Source organism: Stenella coeruleoalba, assembly GCF_951394435.1.
Source record: "Stenella coeruleoalba genome assembly, chromosome: 11".
Taxonomy (NCBI): Eukaryota; Metazoa; Chordata; class Mammalia; order Artiodactyla; family Delphinidae; genus Stenella; species Stenella coeruleoalba.
In genome coordinates, this window is record NC_137157.1 from 19,004,495 (window position 1) to 19,029,873 (window position 25,379).

At 44.7% G+C, this 25,379-nt stretch overlaps 1 protein-coding gene across 1 annotated transcript in view; it reads left to right on the forward strand.

The window, feature by feature from the left end:
- PAH (phenylalanine hydroxylase) overlaps positions 1–20,674 on the forward strand; it is a gene marked incomplete at its 5' end in the record, with an annotated part of 71,021 nt that extends 50,347 nt beyond the window's left edge. The window contains 8 exons of the mRNA XM_079937744.1: positions 6,378–6,574; positions 8,749–8,884; positions 9,942–10,011; positions 13,774–13,830; positions 16,176–16,271; positions 16,800–16,933; positions 18,346–18,461; positions 20,526–20,674. Of these exons, the coding sequence (XP_079793870.1) occupies positions 6,378–6,574; positions 8,749–8,884; positions 9,942–10,011; positions 13,774–13,830; positions 16,176–16,271; positions 16,800–16,933; positions 18,346–18,461; positions 20,526–20,569 (850 nt within the window). The 3' untranslated portion in view covers positions 20,570–20,674. The remainder of the gene's footprint in view (positions 1–6,377; positions 6,575–8,748; positions 8,885–9,941; positions 10,012–13,773; positions 13,831–16,175; positions 16,272–16,799; positions 16,934–18,345; positions 18,462–20,525) is intronic.
- Between the last annotated feature and the right edge of the window lie 4,705 nt (positions 20,675–25,379).

A 25,379-nucleotide genomic window follows, 5' to 3' on the forward strand; every position in this document is an offset into this window, starting at 1 on the left:
CAGGAGAGCCAAGCCTCAGGGTTCGACTTTCATCTGATCTGACCCAGATGTGAAGGGCAATTTTAGGATGAGTTTATTTTTTTCTATCTGGGGTTCTGTGCTCCTCCTCTACCAGATTTCAGTCAAAGGAAAATGCAAATGTCAAATATGTTATTTGGGAAGAGAACCACATTGCTATTTTGAGTCCTCAGAAACTACAGAAACGCTCCCATGAGAAACTCAGTGTTTTGGGACCTGAGCTCCCTTCCTGAGTTAAGAGTGTGAGAAAAGACATGCCCAAGAAGAAAGGAACAGGTTGTTCAGAACACTGAGGTGATGGTATTTTAGCAGCTTTGCTAGAATATGAGGGAGATAAAGGAGATGCTAGGGCTCTGTATACTGAATAAAAGCCTACCTTCCAAAGGGAAAGACTTCCAGAGAAAATGAGAAAATTCCTTTCTCTGAATGAGTCCTGGTAGTAGAAAGATCCAGAACAGTGCAGGCCTTGTTCATATCTAGACCCAGCTGGGCCTTGGCTTGCGGCAAGCAGGAATCACAGAACATGGTACCTCTCTCCCCTGTCCCCACCGTGGCCCCAGCATGGACAGGTAGACACCATCAAATCAGGTACAGACAAGAGTCCTTCTTGAGATAGTCAGTAATAATAGGTCATATTTACCATCTCCTTGCTATGTCTGGGGCTTTGCTAAATGCTTAGTTTACATTATTTCATTTAGTTTTAATAATAACTCCCCCTTTTTCAGGTGGGAAAACTAAAGCTTAAAAAAGATTAAGTCACTTGCCAAAGTTATAGAACTAGTAGGTGGCATAGTCTGGTTTTGAACGCAGGCTTGTTTAACTGCAAGTTGTTCTCGACCACTTCCCTGAGTGTCTGGGGATCTCTGAGTCAGGAGACCACACTTCTTCACATAATCCAGGAGCTGCTTATGACATACATTCACTCCTTCTTGGTTGTTGGGATTTGAAGGGAAAAACTCAAATCCACCTCCTTTCCATAAAAATGTTACACCTGACGAAGAAGTATGGAATTGGTTGAATGCCTCATGATTCTGGATGGTCATCGGATAAGTTAAACTGGTTTTTGAAAACTATTCATAGATGGCTGGTACTCAGAGGAATACCAGAGATCTTCCAGTCAATTTTCTACCTTGTATAGATGAATCCCAAATGGTTAAGTGATGTACTCAAGGTCATATATCTCATTAGGGACTGAACTTGTCCTCCAATTCAAAGCCTATTTCCAGCCTCATCTCAGCTCATCTCTTTTGAACTTTTGATGCTATTGACTACCCCTTCCTTCTTTGCAATTGTCTTTTATCTCGGTATCTGGTACAATTGATTCTCATTCTTTCAAGATTCCTCGCTTAAATTTATTTGAGACCCCCAAACTCGGGGCACTTTCACACTCACTCCCAGACATGCACAGAGCAGGGAAAAATGTGAGTCCCCTGCCACATTTGTTGAATGTTTGTTCTTTTTGTCGGTAATTTTGCTGTTTAAAATGGCGCTCCAGCGTAGTGCTGAAGTGCTGGCTGGTGTTCCTAAGTACAGGACGGCTCTGACGTGCTTAATGGGGAGAATGTGTTAGATACGCTTCCTTCAGGCTTGAGTTGTTGTAGTGCTGTTGGCTGTGAGTTCAGTGTGAATCTATCAACAAATACGTTAACCAAGGTGTCTTTAACCAGAAGCACACACAAGACAAGGGATTATCAGTTGTGTCCTGCATTTCCCGCAGGAGCTATGGTTCAGTACTCACTCAGAGTTCATGGTGACTTTATGGAACAGAACTGCCGCCAATAAGGAGAATCAGCTCTACTGTGCTCCTGCTGGTTTCCCTCCTTCCTCTTTGAGGCTTCTTCTCAGTCTCCTCTGGCCTCCTCCTCCCACCCCAGAAATTGTCATGCCTTTCAGGACTCAGCTTTGACCCTCTTCCTTGGGCTCTACCACCCTCCATGCCAACAGCCCCGCATTCTGGTCTCTAGCGCCTTCCCAGTCATCCTACCACATGGGGCTCAAACTCCTGCCCCTTGAGTCCTAGAATCACAGGATCAGTTGATACAATGTGTTTACTGTGTTCCAGGACCCATGCCAAGAGCAAGACAAACAGACTCTGTGTCTTCTGGGGGATCATTGAGAAAGACAGACAATAACAAAAAGAACAATAAATGCAATAGGTATGACTAAAGTCAAAACGCAAGTGTCATGAGGCCACATAATTAGGAACTTTAATGAAGACCAGGGGAATTGGTTAGAGGAAGTGATATTTAGACTGAGAATTGAAGATTGAGTAGGAGTTTATCAGCTGAAGAGAATGAGGATAGTGGATGAGAGGGCAGGTCTGTTTAGAAACAGGGCTTTTGTTTTATTAGTAGAGGTATCAGTATATATTTAGGGCCAGAGCTGAATTACTGGAGACAGTAAGGAAGCAGCTAAACCCTGCTGCTGTTTGCCAACCTCTTCTAGGCCCATCTACCATGCGATGCTTTGACTCTCCTCCAGAAGAATATTTAACAAAAGTCTTAAAACATCACTTTGAAGAGGCACTGATTACTGTTGTGTTTTGTGGGCACCAAATTATTTGTCCTGGTAATAATTCCATGTGTGGGGACTTGGTGTAAAATAAGACTGAGTGAGGAAGGCTATGCCAGGAGCTGGAGTACCTTGAATGCCATCTTTGGTTGGTGGAATAATTCAAAAGCAGTGTCTTCTCCTTAAAACATGTTGGTTTGTTTTTTTTTTGGAAGAGGGATGCTAATTGGCTTAACTAGAAATCCTTGTATTTCAAGCCAAATTGATACTCTTCCCAAAATATCTTAGTTTATTTTAGTTAATGAGATCATAGTTTTATAAAAATAATTGATGATATATTAAAAGACTGAGGATCTTGTAGAATCTCAGGCCTCTTGGTAGAAGGAGAAGATGGAAAAAATGTGCTGAATTCAATTCCTAAGTAGACCATGGAAGCTGGTGTGTGTCTGTGTCTGTGTGTGTGTGTGTGTGTGTGTGTGTGTATAAAACTAAATTCTGAAGTATTTACTATATCCAGGCAGCATTTCACACATTGCTTACTTGATTATCACTACAATGTTACTAGGTAGTTTTGATTATCCTTATTTTGAAAAAAAATATAGATACAGATACAGGTACAGATATAGATATAGGTATCAGCTAGTGGCAATAACTTGCCCAAGGTCTGACACAGCTGGGAAGCTGCAGAGTTACAGCTCAGATTCTCCTGCCTCTTCCCAGGAAAGCAGGGGCCCCTGGGCCACTCACGTCTAGGTTGGGATGAGCTGCCTCAGGAGGCAGGTAAAGAGCACAGAGCTGTCACTGCCCCAGTGACCCCAGGATGGGTACTGTCAGGCTGAATATGCAGGAAGTCTGAGTCAGAACCTCAAACAGGCAAGTGCAGGTGAAAGGAGGGCTCCAGAGTGAACCCTCACCTCCTTGGGTCTTTATTCAAATGGCACCTTCTCAGCCAGGTCTTCTCCAATGTCCCAAGTAAGACTGAAACCCCTCCCTAGCACTCCCCATAGGGACCTTTGCTCTTCTTTTTCTCCCTTACACTTTTCACCATCTAACAGAATCGTGTGGATTTTCTGTCTCCCCCCCCACTAGAAATGTGGGCTCCACATGGCAGGGATGTTTCTTTTTTGTTGTGGTAAAAATATTTAACATGAGATCTAGTTTCTTAACAAAAATTTAAGCATACGACACAATAATATTAACTATAGACAATATTGTACAGCAAATCTCTAGAAATTAATCATCTTGCATAACTGAAATTTAATACCTGTTGAACCACAGCCTTCTGTTTTTCCCTCCCCACAGCCTCTGGCAACCTCCATTCAACTCTCTGCTTCTGTGTGTTTGACTCTTTTATGTACCTCATGTAAGTGGAATCATGCAGTATTTGTCCTTTAGTGACTGGCTAGATTCATTTAGCATAATATCCTCAAAGTTCATCCATGTGTTTGCATGCGGCAGGATTTCCTTCTTTTTTAGTGCTGAGTAACATTCCATTGTAAGTGGTAGGGATTTTTGACTGTTTTGTTCACTGCTATATTCCCAGAGCATCATGAGTGTTCAATAAATATTTGTTGAATGAATAAATGAATGCTTGAACCTAAGAGGCCATACGATAGTAAAGATTCAAAGTGGTAAGTCAGAGATGGAGCTGGGAATTGTGCCGAGAACCATCTAGAAGGCAGCTGCAGCAGGTTTGGATTATGTTACTGGGGTGGGGGTTAGGCTTTAAAATTTTATGTAAGAATATGCTAAATGGACTATAGGGATTTATATCTTTCAGCTGCAAGTCAACTCAAACAAAAAGGAGGCTTTTCTTGGCTCCTATAAGTGAAAAGTTTAAGGGAAGTAGTTGAGGCACAGGTGGGTCTGGGACTCAGCGTCTCATTCTCTCTCCCTTCCCCTGACTCTGGTGTCCTCTGTAGTGGCCTTGCTCAGAGGCACTGGCCTCATGTCTCTTGGAGGTGGACCCCAGCACTGCCAGGCTGACACCACAGCCCAACCAAAGATTCTGTCTCTTTTCAACACAATCAACAAAAGTTCTCTCATTGAGTCTCATTGGCTCTCATCAGGACATGGGCCCATCTCTCAGCCAGTCACTGTGGCCAGGGAAATGAGACACTCTAATTGACTGGGCCCGGTCACATGCCCACCTCTGAAGGTAGGAGTGGTGGAGTCTCCTCTTACCTGAACCTGCAGACTGAGATGGGAGAAGGGTGCTTTACTGGAAGAATGGGAATGGATATTGAACGCCTGGCACAGTAAATGTCAACCAGAGGGACAGCTCGTTGCCTAGGATGTTACTAACTCTTGAAAATTTGTTGCAGAAATAGCAGATACCTTTCTTTCTAAATGAGAATCCATTATCATGATAATTACCAACTATCCAATGGTATTATTGTCAGCACCAGTGTTATGTACTTTATACATAGCATTTCTTTTTAATTTAAAAAATTTTTTTTAATTTTTTAACATCTTTATTGTATACATAGCATTTCAGTTAACTCTCTTCCATACCCTCCAAAGAGTTAGTTGGCATTAGCCCACCTAACGGCTATGCAGACTAGGCTCAAAGAGGTTTACTAAACTGCTTGAGGCCATTCAGCTAGGCAATGGCGGAGCGAAGCAGTGAACCCATCTCTGTCAGTTTCCGAAGCCTTTTCTTTCCCTGCATCGGCACTTAGCCCTGAAACAATGGGGCATCCATAGGCAGGGGCTTTCCTGATGTTCTTTTCAGTCCCTACGCCATTATAGAACCCTATAATGGGCTTGTCTTGCTTTCGATTCTGAAGCAACAGTCTGTCTTTTTCCCCTAATCCCTGCCCATCTTTCCATGGAACATAATGAGGACTTTGCTTTAATGTCCATGGAAGAGCGACAGCTCTGAAAGGGCAGGAGGGACCTAGTTTGGAGCCTGAAGATGATCCATAATTCTAAGGTAAACAGTCTCGCCTTGTCCCAGACACCGTGTACCCTGTTAGGAAACAGGCCTGTAGCCCAGAGAACAGTCACGGGTCTTTGAAGTCAGGCTTTGTTTGGTTTTCATTTGTTTTCGCTGTTCAGAACACAGCTCACTCTTAGATGGTTTTCGAAAGGACCTATCGAACTAATGACTCTCCAAATATAGTGTGTCACCTGGGAGCTTATTGGAATCCAGATGCCCGGGCCCTCCCCTTCCCCACAGGTTCCGGATCTGAGGGGCAGGTCCAACATACATACTTTAATAAGCTCCCCGTATTTTTGTTATGTCATAGCGGAAGATGCTAGGTAAGCAGATTTGCACCTAACATGCATTCAAGTACCTTTATAACTTCCTAGGGGCAGAAATATCAAATCCAGCAAGTACATGCCCATTAAACAAGGGATCTCAAACTCATGGTACACATATTAAATCCACTTTAGCCAACAGGTAGAATTGCTTGAACTTGGATGCCTTTGTTTAGAAAGAGGATGTATTCTTCACTTGACTCAGCCTCCGCCCTCCTATTATCTATACCTGCTACTTCACACATTTATATTACAGGCTCCCGAAGGTAAGTGAATTTCCATACTGGGTAAAGAATATGAGATAGGAGAGCAGAAAAGCCAAGTGGTTTCCCAAAGTGAGAGGAAATCCTTGGTGCAGTGGATGAGGTGAGAGCTTGTATCCTTGCTTAACCAAGTCACATGAATGTTTGCTATATCAAGAAATGGAATTTTCCTCTTTCAAATCACTTATGAAATATGAAATCCGCTGTGGTCGGGGGCGGCAGCTCACAGACTCTGAACCCGTCTCCCTCTGCTACGGCTCCTTCATCCTCTACTCTTGCACCTGCCCTGCAGCAGACAAATATTTCATGTCTGTATCCTAGTGGGCAGCCCATCCCTCGAGTGGAATACACGGAGGAAGAAAAGAAAACATGGGGGATAGTGTTCAGGACCCTGAAGTCCTTGTACAAAACCCATGCTTGCTACGAGCACAACCACATTTTCCCACTTCTGGAAAAGTACTGTGGCTTCCGCGAAGATAACATCCCCCAGCTCGAAGAGGTTTCTCAGTTTCTGCAGAGTAAGTCCACATCAGGGTCAAAAGGTCGGTGTGGGGCGGATGGGGAGGGGAAGAAAAGTAAATGGGGGTGAGTGTGTTCATGCTGATGCAGGCAGGTAACTTGTCCCAGGAAAACCGGGATTGCACAGGCTCCGGATGCGCAGGCTCAGCGGCCATGGCTCACGGGCCCAGCCGCTCTGCAGCACGTGGGATCTTCCCGGACCGGGGCACGAACCCGTGTCCCCTGCATCGGCAGGCGGACTCTCAACCACTGCGCCACCAGGGAAGCCCTCTGAAAGGATTTTTTAACACTCAAAGCCCAAGGTGCCTCGTCCGGGTTCTTCCTGCAGCTCCTGCTACTTTATGAGCTGGCTGCAGTGTGCGTTTGTGTAAGAAAATGAGATTTGTGCTGAGATACCTGAGCTCTAAGTCTATGCATCTGGTATCTGGAATCTTGCTTTGATCCTCTCTAGTTGGGAGAAACTACCTCAGTTTAGTCATCTGTCAAATGGAGACTGTCAGCCTTTTAGCCTTTCTCCTAGGGAAATTGTGAGAATGAAATAAGATATTGAATGTGAAAGCATAGTGTTACCTAGTGTTACGGCAGGTGCTCATTGAATTTGGGTTTCGTTGGAATCTGAGTAACTCAGTGGGTAAATTCGTGATCGGGTTGACCTGCCCATCATTTCCAGGGGAGATAAGTGTTCTCCTTTCTGCCAGGTGGTGTTGACTCAGCAAAATGAAAATAAACAGACAAAACATATTGAATACCTATTACGTGCCAGGTAAAATGAGGGAAAGTGGGGATACAGATCACAGGGTTATAGAAAGAGTTTTCTGTGCCTCTGAACTATGCAGAGATGCTATGGCCAGCTCTGGGGCAAAAAGCCAGGGAAGCTACGTGGCAGGGAGGGAAGTGGTAACTAGGATAGATTGGGAGAGGGGGCGGCTAGAGGACCTTTTGAATCCCTTCCATTTAGAGTCTTTACTTCTCAGATAAAGAGAGGAGCGGGGGCCCAAGCAGAATGAATTCAGCCTGAGGGTCTAAGGCATGTAATCGGAGGGACAAAGGGGTCTTAAAGACGTTCTTTGACTAATTACACACGTTGCTATGGCCAATAACAAGAATACAGCAGTAATACTAGCAGCTGGGGAGGTATAGAGTAGCAATTAAGGAAACAGACTCTGAAGCCGGACTGCCGGTAGCTGTGACCTTGGGCAGGAGCCTTAACCTCTGTATGCCTCAGCTTCCCCATCTAGAAAGTGGAGATAATAAAAGCATCTACCTCCTAGAGTTAGGATGAGGATTAATTCGTATATCTAAAGTGCTTAGAACTGTGTCTGACATGTGGTAGGTATTATATAGTGTTAGCTATTATTACCATGATCACTGTCATTACTATTCTCCTTCCAGGTTTGGAACAAATTGAGAGACAGATATAGGAACCAGAGAGATGGGTGATCAAAATGTCAGCTGTATTACTGATAGAAGCTACTTAGAGAATGTGGTATAGAGGTGCAGGCAAAATGGATTTCCTAATATTTCACCCCTGGATTAGGTAAATTTACTCGCCAATTCATTGGTGCAGTGTGTAGTCCATTGCCTGGCCAAGAGCAGACCAGAATGAGCTCCTGTGTGGATCGTGAAGAGAGAAAGGGCAGAGAGGGTTACATTGAGAATATTCATTTCCTCCTCTCAAATCCTTCAATCAGAGAAGTCACTGTTCCTCATGGGGTGTCCTGTGTGAAGCACATATAGAAAAGCTAGAAGTGTTCCTTTCATATTCTTCCGTCTTGGGAAGTAGAGTGGGAATTCCCCACTCCGGAAACATGAGAAGTAGGGAATAAGCATTCCACCCTAACAAACAATAATGAAAGCTAAATTTATTGGATGTTTCCAATGTGCTAAGCTCTAAGTATTTTATATTTATTAGCTCTTCTGATTCTCAGACTAACCCTAAGAAGTATCTACCCCCATTTTGCAGATGAGAAAACTGAGGCTCAGAGAAGTGAAACTCCTTGACTCAAATCACCCAGCTAGAAAGTACTGGGGCATAGATTTGAAGCCAAGTCTGCTTGGCATCGACACCCATGCTCCTGGACGGCTGAGTGTACTGGTTCCCTCCCTAAAGGTCTTCAGGCCCTTTTGGGTCCCTGTGATGGGCTTTCAGTTTTCTTTCTCCTTTGCTTCCCAGCTTGTACTGGCTTCCGCCTCCGACCTGTGGCTGGCCTGCTTTCCTCTCGGGATTTCTTGGGTGGCCTGGCCTTTCGAGTCTTCCACTGCACTCAGTACATCAGACATGGGTCCAAGCCCATGTATACGCCTGAACCGTGAGTATCGTCCTTCTGCTATCGGTGGCCAGCCACAGTGAGTGCCATCTCTCCCCGCTCCAGGTACACTGTGGGCTAGTCCATGGGACCAGTTGCCTGGATGACGACAGTACGACAAGGGAAACTCATCTCTTCTGGGGATTTTCTCTGTCCGAATAGATTGTACTGATTGGAGATTTAGGTATCTTGTGACTCAAAGGTTCAGATCTCCTCCGAATGAGAGAATGAGAGCTCACATTCAAATTCCAAAGACACGGTAGAAGTCAGAGCTGTGGAGTGCCCAAGGGGAACAGGAACAAGTGACGGCCAGGCTGTCTCAACACCTCCTCATTCCTGAATCACACCTAGATGATTCTAGTCTCTCTTTGCCTAGATTGTGTCTTGGCTGGAGGTAGTGAATGACTGGCCACCATGCTTTGAGCCATCTTCTTAGTCAAATAGAACTTAAGCAATTGATATGAAAAGTCAGCAGGATGCCCCAAATGATCTTTCCCAGCCTGCAAAGTTCGTTACTATAAACCAGAAAAGACCTGTTCCTAATAAACCTGGTGCCGAAAGTGTTAAATAAATGTTAAGTTTTCTTCTCTGACCAACGGCTGCCCTCTCCAGAATAAGAGAGGACTCTATTATTTTTATTACTATTATTATTTAGTTCCCATGAGGAATAACTAACTGAGCATATTGTATCTGCCCAGGGATGTCAATACCGACGAGAAGACTTGGGATGGGAAGTGTTTGTCCACAGCTCGCGCAGGCGTATGGGAGGATGCTCACAGGAATATTGCCTCTTTTGTTCTGCATCCCACTGGGCGTACACTGAAGACCCCCTGGCTGCCGTGCCCTGCCCTGTCCCTTACTTTTCTTTCCCCTTCTCCCTTTTCTCTTATAACTTGTCTCAACTGATAGCAAGCTTTACACACCACTTATTCTTAGGAATGAGTTTGTAAGACTGAATGAGTTGCTTCCTTTCTTCCACCCATTCCTCACATAGAAAGACTGAGTCTGTTATGGCTTATAATCCTCCTCCCCTCCAAGCTCTGTGCTTTCTGTTTTTCAGTGACATCTGCCATGAGCTGTTGGGACATGTACCCTTGTTTTCAGATCGCAGCTTTGCCCAGTTTTCGCAGGTGAGGAACTGATCTCTCTAGCCTTCTACTCACAGGGGTGAGACCTGGACTGCTCAAGATAAATTGAATCCATGCAGGGGCCTTCATGTCCTCTGCAAGGGTAGAAACCAAGTACAGTTCTGTGATCCCATCACAGATGGGTATGTGGTCCCATGGAGCTGGCCAATTGCCAATCCCAGGGACCACAGCATGGAATTGGCGACTCGGTCATCCTCTGAATTGTGTGTTATTGACTTAGCTAATCTCACTTGTCCTACCAGGTGTAGTTTAGGAGCCTTTTCATCCGTGACAACCTCCCTGATCCCTATGCAGAAGTAACCTTACCATCTTCCAAGTTCTCCGGGCATTTTTTTCCCGTCCTCTTTAGGGCCTTTGCCGCTTTCTACCCTGTCAGGCAGTCAGTTTTGTATATGCTTTCATTAAGTAAGATGGCATTTGACAAGAATCCAATGCCAGTAGCCTGACTCATAGCTGACAAAAAGTAAAGAGCCAGTGGCCTCGTCTCCATCATCAAAGCAGCAGGCTAGGCTTTGATTCATCTAGCGCAGTGGTGAGCAGGCCCGAAAATGCGTTTTGGATGAGTGAAAGGATCCTAGTAAGTCTCTCCTGGCACCGAGAGGCGGCCCCAAACCATGGCTGGGTAACTGCGATCACGGGAGAGTTGAACGGTGCTGCTGGGGGGCACGTTGCCAGCCCACCCTGTGCCTGGGTCACAGAGACGTGGACCAATAAAAGCCCTCCCTGACAGTTTTCTTCCTCACAAGGAAGAATAAGGATCAAATGGAAGGACCCATGAGCAAGGGCTGGGCCACGTGTGTGTGAATTGCACAAGCATTTCCCCTCAGCAGAAAGAAAGAACTATTTGCACTCTTTTTTTTTTTTTTTGCGGTAAACGGGCCTCTCACTGCTGTGGCCTCTCCTGTTGCGGAGCACAGGCTCCGGGCGCGCACACTCAGCGGCCATGGCTCATGGGCGCAGCCGCTCCGCGGCATGTGGGATCCTCCCAGACCGGGGCAAGAACCCGTGTCCCCTGCATCGGCAGGCGGACTCTCAACCACTGCGCCACCAGGGAAGCCCTATTTGCACTCTTGAATGAAGAGGCTGCCACTGAGTAGCTGAAACAAACTAACGAACAGCAGAATTAACTGCTTTGCTAACCAAGGGAAAACTGCGCTTGTTAGACACAGCCTCTGGAAACAAAGACAATGATTGCTTTTATGTGGGTTTGGGGGGATTGTGAAGTTCAGAGATCGTTGGACTTTTAGAAGTGGGAGTGTTTAGAAATTAGGTGAACTTTAACCATGGAAGCGTCACCACGGGACTGAGGCTATTCGCCGACCAGCTGACTTTCAGAAGTGCGGTTCCTGCTGCTAAGATGTCATTGATTGCTTGGGATAGCTTTCAAACCAGGATTTGTTAACATGGCCAAAGGAAGATCAGTTTTTTCCTCGGGGAATAGGAACTTTTAATTCTCATCACCAGAGGTTATTCTGCCCAATCAGAGGCCAAGTGGCCATTCTCCCCAAGCCGGTTCCATTTTGGGGACTCCCCACAGATGACAGGACAATTACCTGAGTCAGCAGACAGAAGCTACTGGGTCGTCAGTGTTCACGGTTCCAACTTTGACCTGGACTGTTCCAAGGCAGGGAGTCCTTTTGAGTTCCCTGAGCATATTCCTTTTTGATCTAAAAGCAGGACACTGGAGTGCAGGATGGAGTGGGGATGAAGCACTTTGGGCCCCTTGTATTAGACAAGATCTGGGCTCACGAAGAATGGTGACTATGAGAACAGGGCACTCTCTCAACCTTGCATTTGTCTATGACTTCTGTTCGATTCAGGACCGTGGCATGTCTGAGCTGGGTGGATGGAACACAGATGGGGAAGGGGCAGGAGAATGGAGCCAGGCTAAGTCAGTGTCTGAATTTGATTCACTCTAAATCAGACAGCATTTTCTTTGCATGTAATGGGCTTGACCAGGGAGGGATACAGAGATGAAGACCACGTACCCTCTTGCATCCAAGGGGGCCCGGTCCTTGGTCCTTCTCTCTGTCTGCTTTAAGCACCATCCAATCTCATGGCTTTAAGTACCATCTCCACTCTGATGATGAACACATTTATATATCTAGCCCAGACTTCAGTCCCCAAACTGAGACTTACACATCCAGCCATCTACTCAATATCTCTGCTTGGATGTCCGATGGACATCTCTATTCATCCTGTCCAAAATGCAATTCCTGATCTTACCACTCAAACCTTCTCCACCCACAGCTCTTCCTGTATTAGTTCATGGCAACGCCATCCTTCCAGTCGCTCAAACCTAAAGCATTATTGACTCCTCTTGGACATACCCCACAATCAATCTTGCATAAAATTCTGTGTTTGACCTCCAAAATATGTAGAATCTGACCATTGCTCATCACGTCCACTGCTACCAATTTCATCTCAGCCCTATCGCTTCTCATGCTGGTGACTGCAGTAGCCTCCTAACTGGTCTTTATGCCTCTACACTTGACCCCCTACAGTCAACTCTCACACAGCAGTCAGAGTGAAACTTTGACGGCACAAATCAGATCTTGCCACCCTTCTGTTCAAAACCCTGCCTTGGCTCCCCATGTTGTAGAGAGGAGAATCCTAAGTCCTAAAACAGCCAAGGAATTCCTACATGATTGAGCTGCAGATCCCTCTTTGCTGTCACCTGCCACCCCTACCCCTTACTCTGCTCTAGCCACAGTGGTCCTTCCCCATTGTTTGAACCAACCGACATCGCGCCTCCTTCACGAGCTTTTCCACGGGCTGTACACTTGGCCTGCACAATTCTCTTCCCTCAAATATCAGCAATGCCAACAACCTCTCTTCCATCAAGTCTTTGCTCAGGTATCGCCTTCCCAATGATGCTTACCCTGGAAGCTTATTTAAAATCCCAGCCTCCCCACCCCACCCCCGCTTTCCTGGTACTCCGGGTCCCCCCTTGTCCCTTCCTCCTTTTGTTTCTTCTTTCCAAAGAACTTACCACCTTGTAACATACCTATGTATATGCTTATTATTTCTGTCTTTCGCTATCCACTTAGACACTATTTACAAGGTCAAGGATCTTTACCGTTTGGTACACTGCCTGCCACATAGGAGGCATTTGATAAATATTTTTGGAATGAATAAATGCATATAGTAGGAAAGAAACATATATATTTGTATATATACGATATGTCTGATACAAGGTAGGCTGGAGCAAATGCTGTGAAAGAGACAGAGACCACTAGGGATCCTGGATTTGGAGCTGTGATGAGAGGTGGTCCATGACATCTCAGACTCTCCAGCTATGTATATACCTGGACAGATGTCAAGCACTTCTCTGCAAGTCTCCTGTGGTGTCTTCAGGGTACATGATTAAGTCTCATCTAGTGCTCCAGGAATGTTCCGCTTGAACTATGGAAGAATAATCAGGATATGAAACTTCAGATGCCACCTATCGCCTGACCTTGAGCAGGTCGTCTCCCTTCTCTGGGCCTCCGTTTTCTCTTTTGCAAAGTGAATACAAAGGACCAAGTGATGGATAAAGGCTTCCCCCATTCTAGAGATCTGTGATTTTATGAAATGTGGTCAAGGAAGATTTGACAGAACAATGAGAGTCTATCTGGGCCCTTCTGAAGGCGTCTAGCCACCCATCCCTTTCCTGTGGTCAAGTACGAGGTCGGACCCGAGGGTAGAGGTTGAAGATAGGCAGACCCCAGCCATGCCAGTGACTTTGTTTCTCCACAATTACAGGAAATCGGCCTCGCCTCTCTGGGTGCCCCCGACGAGTACATTGAGAAACTCGCAACAGTAAGTTCTCTCTCTTCCTGGTGGATGGTGTCAGGGCCTCAGGTCTTTGAAGCTTTGCTCCTTCCCTGAAAGCCAGGTCATTTGCGGAAAAAAATCAGAATGCCCTGGGTTACGTTTGCACGAGTGACATTTCACATTTTGACTTCTTAATGGTTCGATTGTGAAATCAACTGTATGCAGACATTTAATTTTAAACAGTGTCTTGAAAACACCAACAGGCTATAATGATAGTCCTTGAGAACCCCCTTAAGTGGGTGGGAAGCTGGAGTCACAGCTTTGAAGAGGGAATATTTACTCTCTGCCTTTACACTGGAGCCAGCGTTAAGATCTTTCCTTTCTCAGACACCAGGTAGAAAAGGGGGTGGGCTTTCCCCTTCTAACTGAACACTTCCTTCCCCAGTGGATCTGACGGCTCATCCACTGAAGCCATGGAGGCAGTGACTCTGCACAGCAGGCCTTTCCTTCCTACAGACCCCTTTCCAACTTGCGGGCATCCCTCCCCAGCCTGTAAGCCACATTTCTTATAATGTGCTCAGCTGGGAAGATGAGAAATAAAACTTTATAATGGAATTAGGGACCGCAGATGAATGCAAATATATCATGAAGATGTATCAGTTTAGAAGTTTACGAATTCAGTTTATCAGAAGGCCCAAAACTCCGATCCTTTCTCACTGACCAGCTGCTCTGAGACCCTGGGCAAGTGGCTTTTGCTTCCTCATCTCTAAAAATAGACACAGTCGTTTATATTCTGCCCATCTCAAAAGTTTATCATGATCATCTTGAGGGTCTGAAGAGTTAAACTTGTGTGAATGTGAGTTTTTAAATGCCAGATGCTGTAGCGATACAAAAAGCAACTTTCAAAGAAAACTGCAGAGCTTGATAGAATCTCTCACTTGTAAGAAAAAAAGAAACTCAAATGCAGAGCATCATGTTACTTGCTGTAACAATGATAAAAGTACTCATTACCAACATAGCTTCTCAAAAAAAAAATCTTATTATTGATATACTGAGCTGGAAACAGTCTTGGGCTCCTTGCTCTGCCCTTGAGATGCTGTGCCACTGTATGCATGTAGCTTGACCTCTCTGGGCTAAAGACTTCTCATCTGTATGTGCGGAGGTCAGACTAAGTTCTGACAGCCTTCACAGGTTTAGCATTCTCTAGTGCAATCAACGGACTTAACTAGAAACCCACAGCTAATTCTCCAAGACTGTGACAATCTCTAGCACTAACTGGGTCTTGGCTTTCTCTTGGCCCTATTCAGTAGGGTGATGGCAGACTTCCAGGACCTTATTGCCCAGGCCATTTATCTAGGGCACGTTGCACTGGAAGCTATTGAAAGAAAAGGATTTGGTTTTGGGGGAGGATAAGTGCAGTGACTGACAGGGTTTTAACACAGATTGTTGGATGGTGGGGATATTAAATAATAACGTCCGAACTGAGAAGGAACTTTGAGGCCAAAAAAGGAAGGAGGAAACTCCATAAAATGCAATGATGAAGTTTATTGTGGGTAACTTACACACAGGCAGGGCCAGGAGGACAACAGCCCAAAGGCATTTGCAGCCTCACTCTGTGCCACGAGAAGGGTACAGGGGGATTTAAAGGGACCAAAACTAAAGATAGAATCTGACTACTAAGGGAGAAGCATGTCCGCTCCATCAGGAGCCAGGGTTTCTTCATCCCCTCAGGAGGTCTCATGACCATTATTCCTTGTGAGCCATTAACCGTCTGCATCAGCAAAATTTTTCATATCAGGTGAAGTTTTTATATCAGGCAAGGGTAAAAGTAGACGAGAACTTGTCTGGTGCATTCCTTGTAAATAGGCTAAAGCTCAGTGTTGCAGAAAGGGGAGGGGTTAGGACCGCAGGCTTAGATGGAGCTGACAGAATGGAGTCAGTGTGGTTCAGCCACACAGATGATAAGATGCCCCCTCACTGATTCTATCACGACCCAATCCCCTACCTCCCCCGTGGAGCCTGACGGGATTGTCTGGTAACTCCAACCAACTTAGGGGAGCATCTCACTCTAGTTGATGCCATGGAGAAGGCAAAAGGGGCGGAGGAGTTCCTGTCACAGAGAGAGTTGCTTGCTGGGAGTATCTTCTGGGGGCTTCCTCAGTACTCCTCCACTGCATCCCATCCCATCTTGCATTCAGCCAACTCTTGATTCAACAGGTGACTGGATAGGGTAAGACATAGGACAGACACAAAACCATGAGCCCAGGTCATGCTGATTCAGAGAACAGACCTGCGCAAACTCCCACCTGGGCAGTCCTGTCCTTGGCCCTGGGTCATCTGCTGCCTTTCCCTTCCTCGAGGTATGCTCTCAACTTGACGTTCCATTTCAGATTTACTGGTTTACTGTGGAGTTTGGGCTCTGCAAGGAAGGAGACTCCATAAAGGCATATGGTGCTGGGCTCCTGTCGTCCTTTGGTGAATTACAGGTATGACCCTAACAGAAACCAAGGATGGATCTGAAAGTGGTGGGTGCAGCAGACCACCCTTTTTCTCTTTGCGCTGTTGAAACCCATTTGTATTCACTTTGAAATTCAACCTGGGGGCTTCTCCTCAAGTGATTGATCTCTTAGCGGCTATGATTTGGTCACGACTGTGGGTGTTAGAGGTAGTACACAGGTCTCCAGTGCAGAGGGGCCTCCTGAGCCCAAGGTTGACCTGTACATTGGGATATATGCAAACACATGCCGGAAAATGTGGTTGGCCCCCACGTTGTCTATTGATCACCTTACTTGAAAATGGTTGGGGTAAAATACTCCTTTCTATCTTGACTGCTGGCTTTAGATGAGCTATAAAGGTTATCTAGTATATGCCTAATAATTCAGTTGACTGCATGTGGGCTGGGGTGTGGAAGGAATCAGGATGAGATGGGAGGGGGTGCACCAATGGCCTCTGGGATGCGGCAGGGACCACCAGCCCTGATTTAACCATGAGAACTTTCCATCTGGGACCTGCAGTATTGCTTGTCAGGCAAGCCGAAGCTCCTTCCTCTGGAACTGGAGAAGACCGCTCTCCAGCAGTACACAATCACAGAGTTCCAGCCCCTGTATTACGTGGCTGAGAGTTTTAATGATGCCAAGGAGAAAGTGAGGTGAGGTGACGACCAAGGTGGGTCAACGGCTCTTGGGACCCTCCTGATTTGTCCTGTTGCCCCTGATCTGTGGGTGGCTTGGAGAGTGGACTCCAATGACTACAGCAAGGGCATGCATCAGACCACGTTATCCCCCAGCCTCCCCACCTTTGTGTCTTTCCACTCTCTGTTGAGAGAAGCTCTTTCCTTCACGGGACCCTATTTCATAGCCTATTGGCTGAACTGTGCCGAGCCCTGCAGACAAGCCTGCCAGCCGATCCTTGCTCATTGCCGACCCCCAGTCCACACCTGAACTCTCCTATGTACAGGGAGGCCACAGAGGTACCCACACCGAGCAGCGCTAGAAGGCTTCTAACCTGGGGAAGTCCCTGTTGCTTCATTCTCCTAGATACTTGCATAACTCGCCCCCTCCCCTCCTTCCAATCTTCACCGGCATTTAACCTTCTCTGTGTGTCTTTCTCTAACCAGCTTATTTACAGTCACGACCAGCCCTTTCCCGCCAGCACTCCTTATCCCCTTCTGTGATTTATTTTTCTCCTTAGCACTTTTTTTTTTTTTTTTTTTTTTTTTTTTTTTGGCGGTACGCGGGCCTCTCACCGCTGTGGCCTCTCCCGTTGCGGAGCACAGGTTCCGGACACGCAGGCTCAGCGGCCATGGCTCACAGGCGCAGCCGCTCCGCGGCATGTGGGATCTTCCTGGACCGGGGCACGAACCTGTGTCCCCTGCATCGGCAGGCGGACTCTCAACCACTGCGCCACCTGGGAAGCCCCCTCCTTAGCACTTATTAATGTCTAAACTCTTGTATGATTTAAGGTCCACGAGGGTAGGGATTTTGGTCCTTTCTGTTTCCTGCTGTTTCCCTGACCCTAGCACAGCACCTGACACATAGTAGGCCCTCAGTAAGGAATTAGTGAATGTGCCAGTCTCAGAGCCAGCTCAGCAAGAGGCTGATGGAGTGGTACCAGGACTCTAAGACTCTCAGGCCTCCGCGATGATGGCCCTGCCATCAACCTGCTTGAGCCACTCTGCTCCCAGCAGGAGGCAGGCCAGGCAGAGGGTCTACCAGCACAGGGCAACCATGATGCCATTTTTTACCACTTGTTTTATACCTTATCAGTGATGGGTAATAAGTGTGAGTCGTATAGGCCTCTGGGATCCTGTGAAGCTGGGCATGTCAGCTTTCAACGCACTGGGCTTAGGTGAGCAAAGGCAAAATGCTAGCCCACAAATGCGCTGGCTTCCCAAGAGGACCTCACTAAAGTTCCATTTCACTTCTCAGCCTGGTTCTAAAGCCCCTGTTCTAGTGAGGTTTCAGTGCTACCAAGAGCCAAGTGAAATGCAATGGAAAAACCTTTTAAAATTATTTTTCCCCAGATGGTACCCTTCACTTAGATCTATGGGTTTGGTTTCAGGAACTTTGCTGCTATAATCCCACGGCCCTTCTCAGTTCGTTATGACCCATACGCCCAGAGGATTGAGGTCTTGGACAATACCCAGCAACTTACGATTTTGGCTGACTCCATCAATAGTAAGTAATTTACACCCTTTGAGGCCATTCTCCCATAACTAGAGGATTGTGTCTTCTTACCTTCACCATAGGAATGATAAGAGATGTATTAAATCTTTAATTAAGAAGAAAAGCATCTCCAGGGAAGCCACTGATTTACTGCAAGAGAAAAACTTGGCAAAAAGGCCAGCATTGCCTTGCGTGTCCTTTCTCCTTTGACCTTCCTAGATTCCACCCCACCTCCTACCATCACACCACTTTTCCACTCTGGCTTGTCGCTGCCACGTCCTTCTTTCTCCTTTGTATCTTTACCCCTTTCTCTCTAAGTGTCCACTGGATCTTGCTCTGCCTGGAATACCAACCCCTAAGGAATAGGTTCTATCTACTTTATCAACCATAGAGTAGCTCATCTATTGACTTTTATTCTTCCTGGATAATGAGGATGTTATCATAGTTGCTCTTAAAAAAATCACAGTGTTATTTGTTCATCGCCCGATTTTTTTCTAGCCTTCAGACTCCCCTCCAGCAACACCCACCATGCTTTCCCCTGGGCCCTGGCCTTCGCCCATACAGTTCTTGTTTAAAATAGTCTCCCTACCACTCTCATTTAGCGGTCCCAACCCCAGTTCATCTTTTAATCGTTCATAGATATCTCTTCTGATAAAAGACTGGTTTGGGTGTCCCTCCTACATCTTGGCATTCCCACAGATCCCTCTCTCAGAGCATTTATCATTATATTTTTTTTATAATTTGGTAATTGTTTACTTGTCTCCCCAACTAGACCTGAGCAGAGAACCATGTCAGGTTTGCTGTCAAACCCCTAGCAGTTAGCCCTATTCCTAAAAATCATATTAGGTACTCAAGAGCTATTGAATAAATGGCTAAAACCACCAAAGGATCAAGCCTAAAGGGAGGAGCTCTAGGCCAAGTGGAGGTTTCTATCTCAAACAATGCTAACGAAGGCCAAAAGGGCAGGTGGGCTTGAAGCAGCCCTCTCATACCCCTCTATGTTGCCTGAGGCCACTTCTAAGATGTAGAGCTAGCCCGTTATAGTCATTCCTCCTTAGGTATGGCCCCCTGAAATCAGCCATCTTGAAAAAGCCCAAGGCTGATTCTCCCCCATAGACACCGTTTGGACACTCGGCTGGAACAGATCTGCTCACCAAAGAGGCCAGCCAAGGGCTCTGGAGGCTGGGGTGTGAGATAGAAGGGTCAGGCCGTAGCTGTTTTCTCTCTCTCTCTCATTTCCCCCGAGGAAGCAAAAATAACTCCATAGACTATTGTTTATAAGGAAATTTTTAAAATCACAGAACAACAAATTTAGGAACTGAAGGGTCCTTAGAGCTACGTGACCTAATATAAGGCCCCATCACCGCTCTGCACTTTCCTCAGGATCTAGGAAGGAGGGAAGCTGTTTTGTCTCCAAGGCCCCTTCCACTTCTGTGAAGAGTCTATGTCCCTGTGGCCCCTTGGCATGTGAGAACATGTCATGAATGGAAGCAACTCCATCGTACCCTCCTTAGTCCAGTGGTCTGGCAATCTAGGCTGACTTACCTGCTTGGCCCATGCCTTCTCAAACCTCGTGTCCCTTAGAATCACTTGGAGAGCTAGAAATCATTTGGAGAGCTAGTTAGAAATTAATAGTCCTGAGTCATATCCCCAGACTAAATTCACTGAATGCGTGATATGACTCAGGAGTTTGTATTTGTAATAAGACCGCAGGTGATTCCGACACAGCGGGTTTGTGTGGCTTGGGTTCTGTGGCTTAGCTCCTTGCAAGCATCTGTGGCTGGTCATGTAAAAGAGAAACAGAACAGCTAGTGATTTCCCGGGGAGAAAACGAGTAACTCCTTCCCTGAGAAACAGCCTATGGAAAAGGGAAACTAATTACATTAATAGCTCTAGTGCCTCCTACAACTTGGAATCGCCTGTAACAGCCCAAATCCTAGGACGCCAGCTCCTTGAAGGTTGCGGTGGTACCTAGTATAGCCACACACCCCACTGATCCCCTAGTGTTTTACACACTGTGGACACTTGAAGGGTGTTTGTTCATGGTATGAGTGACTCCTTTGTTTTTCTTTGTAGGTGAAGTTGGAATCCTTTGCAGTGCCCTCCAGAAATTAAAGTGAAGCCATGCACTGAACCTGATCTGTCAACTTGAGAATCTGTTGATGGAAATCCAACTACTTCTTTCATTTCATCTGAAAAAGTCTGAAAAGCAAACCTTAATTCAAGATAACAGCCTTGAATCCTTTCTAGAACAAGATGGAGGGTCAACAAATAAATCAAAATAATCTGAAATGACAGCATGTTAATACATACCCCAAAGCATAATGGTAGATCTTTTGGGGTCATCTTTGATTTCGAGATGATAATCCCATACTCTCAGTTGAGTTAAAAATCAATAACCTGTCACATTTCATCAGAGTTAATGAAAATTCAGGACCTGCTTCATTCAACCTTCCTGAATACTTTTGTTATTTGCTCTAGAGAATTCCTAAAGGAGTATATATCACTCGTTGTGAAACACAAGTCTGTCAGAATTGAATTAACACCTTTATTGGAGTATAATTGCTTTACAATGTTGTGCTAGTTGCTGCTGTATAACAAAGTGAATCAGCTATACGTATACTTATATCCCCATATCCCCTCCCTCTGGTGCCTCCCTCCCACCCTCCCTATCCCACCCCTCTAGGTGGTCACAAAGCACCGAGCTGATCTCCCTGTGCTATGCGGCTGCTTCTCACTAGCTATCTATTTTACATTTGGTAGTGTATATGTGTCCATGCCACTCTCTCACTTCGTCCCAGCTTCCCCTTCCCCTTCCCCATATCCTCAAGTCCATTCTCTATGTCTGTGTCTTTATTCCTGTTGCAAAGGTCATTTTCTATTTCAGGGAACTATGATTCTAATTACTGCTTTGTTATTTTGCCTGTGGAGATTTTCTTTAATTCAGGAGCCTATTAAAATAGTTATAAATATTAAAGTTCAAAGTGTAAAATCAAAATATTTCTGTATGCTTTATTGTAATCATAAATGCTGCCGTGGAGAGTAGCAGAACTCCCCATCTAACTCCTGCAACATGCAGTGTCATTCTCCAGTTGATTGTCAAGTCTGCTTTTGGAGACATTTTGAAGACCCTTAAGATGCAATAGATGTTAATTAAAAGCCTGGCTGGTAGATATTCAGTAAATATTCATTGAATGAATAGAGGAATTAAACATCAAATCTTCAACAGATGTGAGAATTTTAATTATGTTTAAAAAAACTTTAAGGGTTACACAATTTTGTAGTTTCAAATATCTCTTGGAATGAAATAGTCCTCTCACTGCCCTTAGAAATATATTATCTGGATAAACTTGTGCTGAAAGAATGATCAGATTCCCAGATTTCCAACCCATCGCAGGGGCTCATTGTGATAATCCAAGTCAGGTCAACAGATTTTTACTTTCATTGGTTGTGCATTTTACATGAACACACGAATATGAGAAACAGTGGGGAGAGTAACAATGGCTTAAAAGCTTTGCTTTAAATTTTCACACCACTCTACCGTATTATTTTGGAAATTGTTAAAGGATTTTTGTAGTACTTCTTCAAGTGTGATTCTCAGACCAGTTGTATCATCATCAACAGTAAATCCTAGGTGCCGTCCCAGCTTACCCAAATAGAATATCTGGGGATGGGACACAGAGACCTGTGTTTTTAAGTACCCCAAGCGATTCTTTTATGCTCAGTCAAATCTACTGGGTACATCAAGTTTGAGAAAACCTGACTTCTGGTGGTCAGTTCTGCCACTTGCCAATTAGGTCACCTTGCATAAGTCACTTCCCCTCTTTGGACCTCAGTTTAACTCTAACAATGAGGCGTTAAACTGGATGACTCAAGATCCCTTCCAGCCTTGAAATACATTTCACATGCTAACATGTGTCTTTAAACAACTGTCCCTAATGTATTAATAGGGTGTAATAATACCTGCCTATGTATGCCAGCAGGGTGGAAAGAGCAATTTGGTCTGAATGTGTCTGAGGTTTCATTGCTTTGAAGCTGGGATTTTCTTGTCTGTATGTATTTCCTCATGCCTTTGAAGAACCCATTGACAAGCACTGATTCTAGAAGTGGAAGCGGGCTTTTTCTCTGGTGTTCCTTTAGTGCCCAAATACTCTGCAAAGGGACTATTTTGATAAATGTTTCTTTACATTAAATGCAAATTAGAAAATTTCTTGACTCTGGAACTGAAATATTGTATAGTATTTTAGACTGGAAATTTTATTTTATAGTGATTTTTAGTCCTACTGAAGATAATTTAGTGTGTTCTAAGTCAAAGCTTAGGTTTAGGTTGTAATTTTGGCAGGAAGAAATTACACACTGAATGGAAGATATAGTCTCTGAAATTTTCATGTGTTACTCAGTACTTTTTATCTGGATATAAAAGCTATAGCGATGGAATTCAATATATTTACATGTGTTAGTATTACTGTCTATTTAATATATAATAAGCGAGCAGTTTTAAAAGAAACAATATTAATGTTTTACTGACAGCTAATCTTGGTGTGTCCAAACAAAAGAAATATATGGAAGAATATTAAAACTGTGTAGCATTAGTGTTCAATGAGTTTTTGAAAGGAGGAAACTAGATTTTAATTCTAGATTTCTAAGTTATATCATTTAGTTGTGCTTCAAAGAATCTACCACTAAAGTATCAGCTTCATAAATACAACAGTGTTGATTATCTTCTTCACCTCTGAAAGCCTCAGCATGTAGCACATGGTAGGTGCTCAAAATCTTTTAAAAAATTTTCTGAGTTGAATCACAGGGAGTGTAGTGAGGATTGTCTCTCACAAATAAACTATTTTGCAAGAAAAAATTGAGAAACAACTAAACTTGCAATTTTCCCTTTCAAAAGCTATTGAAAGTTTTGCATCTTAGTCTAAGCTATGATTTTTTTTTAAAGGAAGATATTATCCCTTGTATAGGCTAGGTTATGGCTAGATAGTTTGTATTTATACTGCTTCAACAACTGACATATGGTAGTGCTTAATAAATGTCAATTAATAAAGGGGACAAAACTGCATCAGTGAAACTTCTTAGTTATCCACAATGGGGCTGAAATGGTCAGAAAGCAATGAGCGACTTGCCTAATAATTGCAAAAAAAGCACAGAGGAGACAAAAGAAGAAAGCTTAGTAAAAAATGAACTTTTCAAAAGATAAAGAAAGAAATGTGATCAAACCTTTCTCTTCTCAACGGAGTCTGCACCTCCACACACAGTCACTGCTTTTTAATAGCTTTCCCGTTCAGTTTCAAAAACCATAAACAGTAGCAGGCTTGATACATGCTATAAATGAACCTAGTAGTTTCTGTGCCTTGAATTTTCTCCTCATTTGTAATCTTGCAACTTCGCTAGCTTCAAGGCACAATTTACCTTCTCACCTGTAGTAAGCACAATTCCTTTAAAGCAGGGGTCCCCAACCCCGGCCGAGGACCGATACTCCGCCTGTTGTTAGGAACTGGGCCGCACAGCAGGAGGTGAGTGGCAGGCGAGCGAACGAAGCTTCATCTGCCGCCCCGCATCGCTCTCCATCACTTGCATTACCGCCTGAACCCTCCTCCCTCCCCACCCCGCTCCCCGCCCCCATCCGTGGAAAAATTGTCTTCCACGAAGCCGGTCCCGGTGCCAAAAAGTTTGGGGACCGCTGCTTTAAAGAATAAGCTCAGAGTGATAAGCAATTGCGGAGAAGATGGATTCTAGCCCTCCAGGGTATATACAACTCTCCTCTATAACATTATTCATAATTGTTCAGGGTACTCTTTAACAATATTTGTTTTGTATATTTCTTGCACATTGTTTCTTTTATGACAACAATCTCTAAATAACAGAACATTTATGAAAAATAAAGAGACAAGAAGATGTGCTTCTCTGAGAGATGGACTTAAGTCTTCCAGAAGAAGGAGATGATACTGCAGGAAGCATAATACCCGCTCATTTTCAGGTTTGTCGAAATGGATGAAAGGTGAATGGTGATTCGCTTGAACTGCAGTCTGTATTTTTCCTCAGATCATTCTTAGGAGGTGGGTGATGCCCAATGAGAGTAAGTGGATCCGTCTCTTTCATGGAGGTTATTAAAATTAGTGCATACTTTGGATGTCTATGGTTTATTCTTCCCAGAAGCAAATTAAGGAATATCTATTAAAGAAGAAATACACTTAGTCTTCTCTGAGGCCTCTTTATTCCTAAAGGTTCTCAAAGAAATGTCAGCTGCATCCTGTCCTTTTCTGCAATGACATTTCAAATGGAGAGAGTGCTGGCAAAAGGTTGATTTCCACTATTCCTTGTGAGTTGGCAGGGGAGAGTGGAGTTTGGACTTCGAAAGAAGTGATCAGGAATGTATATTCCTTTGTGTTTTTGAGTTTCTCCCTTATGTCTGTGTTTTCAAAATTGCAGCCCTTGGGTTTCTTTGAAAAGTCACTCATCCTATCACACACACACACACACACACACACACACACACACACACACACATTCCTTTGACCTCTAAGAGATTTTATAAGAGGTGAGTTGGGGCTGAGTTAAGGTCTCTGCCAACGAAGGCACAGAGAACATATTTGAAGGAGAACATGTTTTAAATTTGTTTCTTAGAGAGCCTCCAGCCATTGGCACCACCCAGAAGTAGAGAATCAGCCTGGGACAACAGCATTACTTGCAAAGGGTAACTGTTGGCCTAGGAAGGCTTTCAATCTCCTCCAGTGTCCAAATACTCCTCACGCCGCCAGCCCTAAAGCTGTGGAGCCCAATGAGCTCTGTTTCTTTGGCCTAACAAAAAATCAAATTTCCAGCAGAAACGAACACACCATTGTAAAGCAATTATACTTCAGTAAAGATGTTTTAAAAAAAAGAAATAGATGATTTTTGCGGAACTATATTTATGGACAAGAATTTTGC